The 9,379-nt window shown below is 42.8% G+C and overlaps 1 protein-coding gene across 4 annotated transcripts in view; it reads left to right on the plus strand.

The window, feature by feature from the left end:
* The window catches only part of LOC140940132 (uncharacterized), a 42,032-nt gene extending 36,122 nt beyond the window's left edge, over window positions 1-5,910 (plus strand). For all 4 annotated transcript variants that reach the window (XM_073389024.1, XM_073389025.1, XM_073389027.1 and 1 more), the window contains 6 exons: window positions 136-252; window positions 740-1,641; window positions 2,521-2,584; window positions 2,771-2,874; window positions 3,552-3,722; window positions 4,463-5,910. In XM_073389024.1, coding sequence (XP_073245125.1) covers window positions 136-252; window positions 740-1,641; window positions 2,521-2,584; window positions 2,771-2,874; window positions 3,552-3,722; window positions 4,463-4,666 — 1,562 coding nt within the window. In that variant the 3' untranslated portion in view covers window positions 4,667-5,910. The remainder of the gene's footprint in view (window positions 1-135; window positions 253-739; window positions 1,642-2,520; window positions 2,585-2,770; window positions 2,875-3,551; window positions 3,723-4,462) is intronic.
* The last annotated feature ends 3,469 nt before the right edge of the window (window positions 5,911-9,379 follow it).

The following is a 9,379-nucleotide window of genomic DNA, read 5'->3' on the forward strand; positions in this document are numbered from 1 at the left end:
TTAGACTTGCCGACGTAAAATATGGACCTCGTTCAATAAGCAGTATCACAGGGATTCATATAAGTTATTATTCGTCATGGAAAAACGCCATCATGTACAGTATAAATTGATTGTTTTTCGTTTGCTTGCCTTTAGCACCGCAAGACGAAAAGGAGGTAGAAGGCAAAATCTGGATCGAGTTTGATGATGGAGACAGTGGATTCTTTCAGTTGAATGAAATCAAACGAATACACCCAGACTTCCCTGTGGAAGGTACAGCTACCCCGCTTCATCTCTTGAGGGTTTTTTCGATTTTTTTTTCAGCAGTACAGATCGTCACTCTTCTTCTGTTATAAGTGAGCCAATCAACTTAACTGGCAGAGTTTCTGAGTTACCTCTTTTTCAAAATGGATCTCGGTGCTTATCTTTCAAAGGGAAATATATTACACTCACTTACAAATTTACCACATTTTCATATGAGAACTTGTACACCAGGTCTCGCTTTAATAAAAAGTCTTCAGGCAACTTGAACCGTGTTCATCGTATGGTTTATCGTTAGTGATTTTTCTTGATTTTCGTGACCTTTGTGCTTTATTAAGGGGTGTTATTCTATCGAGAAGTTAGTTGTTGATCAGCTTCGGAGCATTATTAGCCGTTCTTTGTGTGGTCACGCACGTGAGTCCTAGCTGCGTCACGACACACAGGACGGCTGGGCAGGGGACTAGAACTTAAGGGTTAATTCTACCTTTTTGTACTACAGAGGCAGAATCAACTCCCATCCTGCCGGAGAAAAGGCCTCGATCCAGTTCCTTTGGCAATTCGCAGCCCACGGCGATCAAGGATTCAAGTTCTAGGCTTCGAGCCGAGGAGAACACGTCCGAGTTCTCATCTGGAAACGAGAGCTCCGGAGAGATTCAAACAAAAAGAAGGAGATTGCGAGGGAATAGGAAAAGCAGAGATGATTTGTGGCTTCTTTCAAAGCAAGTGGGTAGCGATAGTAAGGACAGTAACGCAAAGAAGCGAGAAATCCATCGGAATAAGGCGAAGGAGGCTGAAAAGCACGTTGTTGACAGCACGGGGTCTCTTGCAAAGTTGAAAGATAAAAATTATGACAGTAAGGAGAGCCAAGAGAATAAGGTTTTGGATGCGCCACAAAAACAGAAATCAAGCAAAAACCGCGGTAAAGTAGAAGTGGAGTCGAAAGAAGCGACGAAAATTGCGGAGAGTATAAAACATAATTTACCGTCTAATGCGTCGGCGGAACTCAAAAAATCCGAGAAGGAAATTCATTCAAGTGACTCCTCTTTTAAAACAGGAGATTATGAAAACAGTGGTAAACAATCATCTGATAAGGTGGGCGCTGTGGTGGGAAACAGCGCTGAGTCTTCTGACCAAGGTGAGGACAGCGACGCGAACTCAGATGTTGAAACGCCGAAACAGGAAAAAGGACCTCGTGGAAGTGCAAAAGGGTCCTCAAGGACATCTGAAAAGGACCTTAGAAGGAGGTCACTTACTTTGAGTCTTAATAGCTCCTTTCGTTCCACGCGAACCGAAGGCGAGAGCCCTACGCGTGACGGTTTGTCTGCGTCTCAAGACGAGGACAGTGAATCTTACAGTGACGCGTTTGACGAAAGTCCGCTGGTCGAAAATAAGTCTTTCCAGGTGGGCTTGTAAACATTCTACATGGTATTTTAAAGCGTTTTAGAGCGGACAAGACAGCGCTTGTTTGTCATTGAAAATTTTATGGCAGCACTCGTAGATAAAGAACACGCGATCGATCGAGCGTTGCAGATGTAGTATCTTGTTTCCCGTTCCAAAAAGTGCGCCTACAAAGCAAAGGAGCTGGGTGGGGGATGTTGGGGATGGACGGTGGTACGTATGAATGTCTCGAAGGAAAAGTATCCTAATCTTGGCTTTGCCTTTCTATTTTCCAAGCATAAATCAAGGTTTTTGTGGGGGATGCCATCTTCCCATAATCAACCCGCCTTCCCCACACCCTCCTCTTGCCTTTCTTTAGGTCAGTCTTTACGCGGGGGCAATTGACAATTTAGAATGATGAGATGACACTGGTGTGGGTGTAGTTTGCTAATTGTAAGGGCGCATTCCACAAGTCAACTGGTCGGCCAAATTGTGTACAGCAGTGTGAACTCTGAAAAAAAAAGGCCTATTTCGTTTTCAAGACGAACGGTCTGGCCGACCAGTTGTGACTTTTCGGCAAGCGTCCTGACTGACTTCTTGAAGGCGTGAAGACACATGTATTGACCACTACAGAAAATACCATAACATACCACAATGCTCTTTGTTTGTCACCCCAAAATTTTGCATAAGCATTGTCTTCAATTTTCTCTTGGGAGTTTGGGTTGACAAACAAAGAGCATTATGGTATGTTATGGTATTTTCTGTAGCGGTCAGTTAAGATGTTGCCTGATTTTCAGTGTAGTTGTTTCCACCCTTAACGCATGCGCATCTGTTCCTTTTTCTTGCTAAGTGACTTTTTGACAAGCCTGTACTTACGGCAACTGTTTATTTTTTTTTTTTTAGCCTCGCCTAGGCAGGAGACGCCGTTCAGAACTAGATCGTCTTCAAGTAGACATGAAATTTTCAGGTAAGAGGTGTACAGACTCAGTTTTCTTAAGGCATAACCTTAAAGAAGTGTTTTACAAGGACCCACAAATCTACAAAGGCCTGAACGTTACTACCCATCACCTTAATCGATGACTCTAAATTTTGTTAGTCCTTAAAGAATGTGATTTCTTGCTCTTTGACAATGTTGTCTAATTTATTTTTTCAGGGCCACTTTGGCAGTGGTCTGGAAAAAATTTCCAGAATAAACGAAAAGGAAAGGGAAAGAAAGTCTTCTATAAAGCTATTGTACGAGGAGACGAGACGATCTCTGTAAGTAATTCAGCTGTTTTTCGCAGCAGTGTTGTTCTTGCTTTTCTATTCAATATTACTTCAGTCCCTATCCTTGTCTTATCTTCAAATGAGTTTCCAGCAGGCTTTATTTAGGTTTCGCATGGTAAATTAATTTCGCCAGGCAAAGCAAAATGAAAAGTAGAGCCCAATTGAAGTGCAAAGCACGTGAAAGAACATAAGAAGACCTATTAAATTTTTTCTGAACGCACGCTTTTACTTACAGACTTGCATGAATGAAGTAAGATCTTTGTTGCACATGCTCTGCTTGTTGCTAAGATACAGGTTTGAACCCGTGCCTAATAGCTGTGGCTCAATTATGACCATTGGTTTGCCAGCTACCTACCAATAAATGTAAGCACGCACTCAAAAAACAGTTTGACGAGAGAAAACAAGATTTGCTAGTGCAGAAGTTCAGGTTTCGGCAGCTTCAAAGGCTTGATGCGATTCAGCCTGACCATCCTTTTCTCCCACTCGATCAAGAAGAAGACAAAAGGAGGCTCTGTTGGCAGGGCGAACGGAGTTGGGCCTGTTTCCCTCTTTCCTTCCCCTCCTTTCTCCCCCCTCCTCCTCAACGCCTTTAATTAACCGCAAAAGTAAACGTTTATGAAGTACTGACAGTATCTTCGAATAACGAAATGTGTACTGTTGATTGACAGGTCGGTGATTGCGCAGTGTTCATGTCCAACCCAACAAAAAATCTCAATCTCCCGTATGTTGGTAGGATCGAGAGCATGTGGGAGGGTTGTGGTGGCAATATGGTGGTAAAAGTCAAGTGGTTCTACCACCCGGAGGAAACAAAACCAGGAAGAAAGCCCTCTGATGGGAAGGTAGGCACTTTTGAATCAGTGGTAATATGAATGCCTTAAAAAGGGCAAATGTGATGTCTCCTAGCAACAGATCAAAAGCAGTTGTTAGACAAAAAACTTGATGACTCTATAGGGAATGCCTTCGTCAAAGACAACCCATCTTGATTTGTAAGCAAATTTTAAAGTGGAGAGCAATGTATATGATATGTATGATGATAAAATCGTCAAAAGGGAACTTCTAATTCGAGTGCTGGTCCCCTTTTTTGCTCCCTTACCTGGTGCAGTTTTCATTGAGACAAACTGTGCTCATTGGCGGACTTTCTTTCATCTTTAAACCCTACTGTCAGTATCCTCATCCTACCACAGGAAACATACAAAGAAGATTGCGGACTGATGAGGAGAATTTGTTCAATAATCAAGGCCTTTTATACCACCTGTTGAATCTATTATTTAACGCTCAAAGCTTAGATCAATCTGTTACACATACGGTCAACTCTCTGAGAGAAACCTCTCTGAGACCGGTACGAAGTGTCCTCTACGAGTAATGTTCGTATGAAACTGGAAATGATCCTCGCGGTTGAATAAACAACCTGAGCAGTTGAAAAAGAACCTGTAATGTCCATCTTAAAGAGAGTCATAGAGAGGGAGCAAAGAAAGGCAGGGACCATCTCTAGGTGTTCGTTTTACAGAGGTGTTCGTTAAGAGAGTCGACTGTATATCAGCATGAGCTGAAGTAACTTAATTTCTTTCCATTGTTGCAGCAATCTTTGTACCGCTCCACCCATGTAGATGAAAACGACGTGCAAACCATCTCTCACAAGTGCGAAGTGCTCACTCCTGAGGAGTTCAAACAACGCCTTCAGAGTCTCGATTCACCGAGTACTAGGACTTCTCTGTCAGACCGGGTGTTCTGTTGCATCGGAAGCTACGACCCCAATAACGAGACGCTACAGACGGAACTGTAATCTGCGCATGCGCTGTCCGGTAGATACGGAATGGTCTTCGCCACACGTTTTGTTCCAGTTTTAGTTCTTTGATTGGAGTTGAAACCATCAAACCATTTATGGTTTTTGATTGGTTTTAAATTCTCTATAAAGCGAACAGCTGGTTGAAATACCGCGACGATCTCTTCAAAATATCCCACAGAGTGTTCGTCGGCTTCTAGGAAAAGACAATGCCGAATAATTAAAGCCGATAATTTGGTTAAAAGTTTTGAAGTAGCCCGCGGGAGTGACAAGGCGGTTCCGTTGTGAATTACGCCAAAAAGACGGGTGTAGTTGTCATCGTTGATTCGCGCATGTTTCGCACTAAAACGTTCACTTTTGCTCAAGCACTCTTCATCTGAATAGGTGAAAAGCCAGTTGTTAACTGAAGAACGAAGAAAAAATCTTGCGCTGGTTTCATCCCGCTTATGTATCCCAACGAAGGAAAGTGTTAGCCTCTTTTCTTGTCCTCCGGAAGTTTGGCAACTGCTATAAAATAATGCTGACTTCTTATCTGTCTTTGAGGTTATACGCTTGGTTTTGGCGAACAAGTGCCGTAAGGAAATCATTAAATATCACATTATTACTCCTGCAAAGTTTTCGACAAACTACAGTCTTGTCTTACCTTCGTGGAAAGTCCGTCTTCTGTTAATGATTAATTACTGATTCGCGCAGTGCTGCGATTCATTGTGTTTTCAAGCGTTACTCGTGCTTTATACTAGAGCCTCTACGTAACGGTCGCGTTTTGATCAGTGTACATAACTTGCACTACCTAATTATTCAAGTTAGAGTCCGCTACAAATAGAAAGTCCGTTGAACGGCTTCGCATTTTTCCAGCGCGGGAGTGACGCGTAAGACACGTGACGCGCTCGTAGTCCTCACAAGTCGAAATTATACATAATTGTATGTAAACGAAAGAAATCCAGTATTCTCTCTTAATAATAAGGTTTAACTCATGTTGTGTGCAAAAAATCTAAAATATTTTTTATAAGGGAAGTGTGATGGCGATGTTAATTGTCGGCGAGTTAAGTTGAGTTTTGTACTGTGGGTTAAAAGTAAGAAAAAAAGCAATCTGTGTAAATATATGTACAGTACACTTGTTATAAAGTTATCCTTTTGTAATATAACTCCACTAGCTCACGGCCAAATCTCTCGTTTATATTATACAGAGGAAATATAATGAATATCTAGTTTTAGAATGAGAAAATAAAGTTTTAGGTTTTGTATTGTGTCGTCCATATGCCGTTTTTGAATCGCCGATGGTGGTCGATTGAAAACCTCGTTGTTCGTTTAAGGTCACGCTTGAAACTTAAGCTGTGATGTGTCGAATAGGCCATTTGTATGTAGCCTGAGTATCGGGCCCTCCCAAGGGACTAAGGAAGAGGAAGTTTTAGATGGGGGAATGAGGAGGGATTAATCCCTTCCCCTTTCGCCAAGAAACGCCTGATACTCCGGGTAATTTGTACATTGTCCTTATCTTACTACTGTGACCAGAATCCTTCCCGTTTCTACTATCATATTTGAATTTGGTAATCCCAGCAAGGTTTACAAAACAAAAGCCCTTATTTACACAAGAAAGCAAAACCTTGAAGGGTTCTGGTTGTAGTAGCAAAATGGCGTCATCGTGCATATGGCCTATCACACGATGGGATTGTTTTTAAGGACGAATTTTGACCCATTTTCTTTCGCAACCTCGTAATGGGCAATAAAAATAGAACTGTCCAGCAGTGCAGTTCGAGACAACACTGACCAAGTCTCACGCGCAACCTCAAAGCCTTCAGGACTTTCCAAGACGACTTTGGCTGTCACTCGCAGAGGCATAGCCAGATTTTTCCAGGGTTTCGCACAATTGCCGAACCCGAACCAGTGATAGAGTAGCTGTTAAATGGGTAGCATAAGAAAACAGCCGACACTTCGCGATGCCAATATTTCCTTGCGAATTAAGTGACTTAAGAGGAGCGCATGCAGAGATTCCATACTGAGAACGTATCACTACCCAGATCTGGGTAGTGCTTTTGATTGGTCGTACGGCGATGGAAATTTGCTTCAACCAATCAGAAGCAGGACCCAGATCTGGGCTCTTTCCTCTAGATCTGACGCGGGGAAACCAGTGTTGGCGTCGTCGGCTGTTTTCTCAGGCCATTTATGAAAGCGACGATCATGTTTTATAATCATTAATTCGCCCTTCACATGAAATATTTTGGGCATAGGAGGTGTGGTAGCCTTAGCCTGGGAGCAAGCTCTCCTATTTGGGCGAGTGAGACGAGTCTCGCGAGAACGCGCGAGTGAGCGGCCCCTCGCTCGCGCGTTCTCGCGAGGCTCGCTTCGTTTGCCCAAATAGGAGAGCTTGCTCGCAGGCTATGGTAGCCTGAGAAAATAGCCGACATTTTGCTACGCCAGCACTGGTTTTCCCTCGAAATGAGATCTGAGGAACGAAGGCAGAAATTCCGGTTTAAGGTCACATCGTTCCATGGTCAGATCATTCCAAGCCTGATCGCTCCATTTTATGGTCAGACTGTTCCACAGTTTCAGTGTAAAACTCGATATGAAGCGCGCCTTTTTTTTATTATTGGCTTGAAACGCCCTTGTTTCTGGTTGTGGCTTTTAAGACTCGAGAAAAGTTTTGACTATTAAGTGGACCAATCTGGCTTGGAATGATCTGATCTTAGAACGAAGTGACCGGATACTGCGTAGTGCTTCTGATTGGTTTAAAATTTGTTTCATCCAATCAGAAGCACTACCGAGATCATTAGTACGGAATTTCTGCGCTGGTTTCTCAGACGTCATTTCGCGGGTTAACCATTGGTGGCGTCTCGAAATGTTGGCTGTTTTCTCAGGATGTACTGAGGTATGGCTCTGGTTGGAAGTCACTCATACTAACATTAGGCTGATTTAGCAACAGAACGGGAACGTCAGTTGACGACGGCGCGCGCAAATCAAACAACTGGCTTGACCAATGGCAGGGTGGCAAATTAGGCACCGGAAGTCCGCGCACTTTCCCGTCGCCAAATGACGTTCCCGTTCTGTTGCTACTGGCTCAGCCTATTATACGCATAAACGTCCCGCGCTATACACAATCTTTCCTCTCTATTGTAGTCCTTTCCTCGTGTGACTGTTTTCCGTTTTAATTCGATGAAACTGGCAATTTTATCTCGTCCAATCTCCCTGGGAGTTACTCCCTTATATAAGCCATATAAGTATGTACCGACCCCAAGGGTAGGGATTTTGGGCCTTTTTGGTCTGAAAACGGGTATAGACTTTGCCCATTTTGGTCTGGAATCTGGTTGGTTTTCGAGGAAACTACGGGAGTGTATGAACGTATTTATCCTTTCAGTTCCAAGAAAATAAGAACGAAATAGAAATATGTGAATTCGAAATGCATTTGAAGAATTTTTTTGTTTGCGCCCTAATCTAAGTAATGACGACATAGTTTTTGCCTGAAGGCCAGTTCTGAAAACGGGTATGGATTTTAGAGGTCTGGTTTGAAAAAGGGTGAGGAAAATGGCATTTTTTGGTCTAATATAGGTTCGGGATTTGGAGAATCGGGAGGCACACCCTCACCAAGAATTCCCAGGAGTACCCCCCCCCGGTCTAATCTTTTTTTCCATATTTACTACAATAATGACAAATAACGTATATTTAAAGACCTCTGCAATTTCACACAAAAAGATATTCAAGTGTTCAATTTTTAGTCCTGAGCCTGATCAATAGATCATTCTTTACATTTTAATCTGATCCTAATCGACTTCGCCGGAAAATAGCCTTAAGTGCATCTCTGCAAACTTGGATCAGATCAATTAACAGAGTATTAGCATTGATTTCTTCCTGAGTTTTGAGGTCACATTATATGATATGGCTTTCGACAAACTGTCATGGGGTTCTCGCTGCATTTCGAAAAAAATGACGCGCTTTTCCTCGTCCGCCCCGGCTGGCACTCTATAAGTTCAAAGCATTTGCCCTGGGGTACTCCTGAGAATTCTCTTTCGGGTTGTGGCACCCGATTCTCCAAATCATGACATTCATACATTTCCGTAGTTCCCTCGAAAACTATACCCGATACCAGACAGTGTCCAGACCAAAATAGGCAAAGCCAATACCCCTATTCAGACCGAAACAGCGCAGCACATACTTTTATGAGTTGCATAAGCAGCCCCCTGGGGCATTTGCTAGTGTTCACATCGTTTCATGAAAAAAAAAATACATTTTCCTAGTCAGATGAAAAAAAATGTTTGAAAAAACACTTCTATAATATTCCCCGTCTACGTCGTCGGTTTTTCTACCCCTCCCCGTGCGCCATCCTGAATGTTTATTTCACTGAGGGTATAGCAGTAGTTAGGCCGAGGAGATGTCGCTTTTATAAGCAAAAAGAAATCAAATGTTCTTTAAAACTAAATTTACTGTTCGGGATTATAGACTATTAAGCAGAATAAACTTTCGCGAAATCTGAATGAAACTGGAGCACAAAACATAGATTAAAACCCGAATTTATTACGTTTTTTGACAGGCAGATCTGTCTATCTGCCGAAAGAGGCTACAATGGACAGAATAAAATTAGCCTGTACACAGACGTTGTTTTATTTTTCTAACATCGGCGAGCTCGCGAGGGAAGCGAGTGCGCGAGAACGAGCGCGGAATAGCAAACCCACACCCCCCTTCAAATCAAAGATGAAGCCGCGCGAAAGCCAAAACGTGATA

This window comes from Porites lutea, chromosome 6 (genome assembly GCF_958299795.1).
Source record: "Porites lutea chromosome 6, jaPorLute2.1, whole genome shotgun sequence".
Taxonomy (NCBI): Eukaryota; Metazoa; Cnidaria; class Anthozoa; order Scleractinia; family Poritidae; genus Porites; species Porites lutea.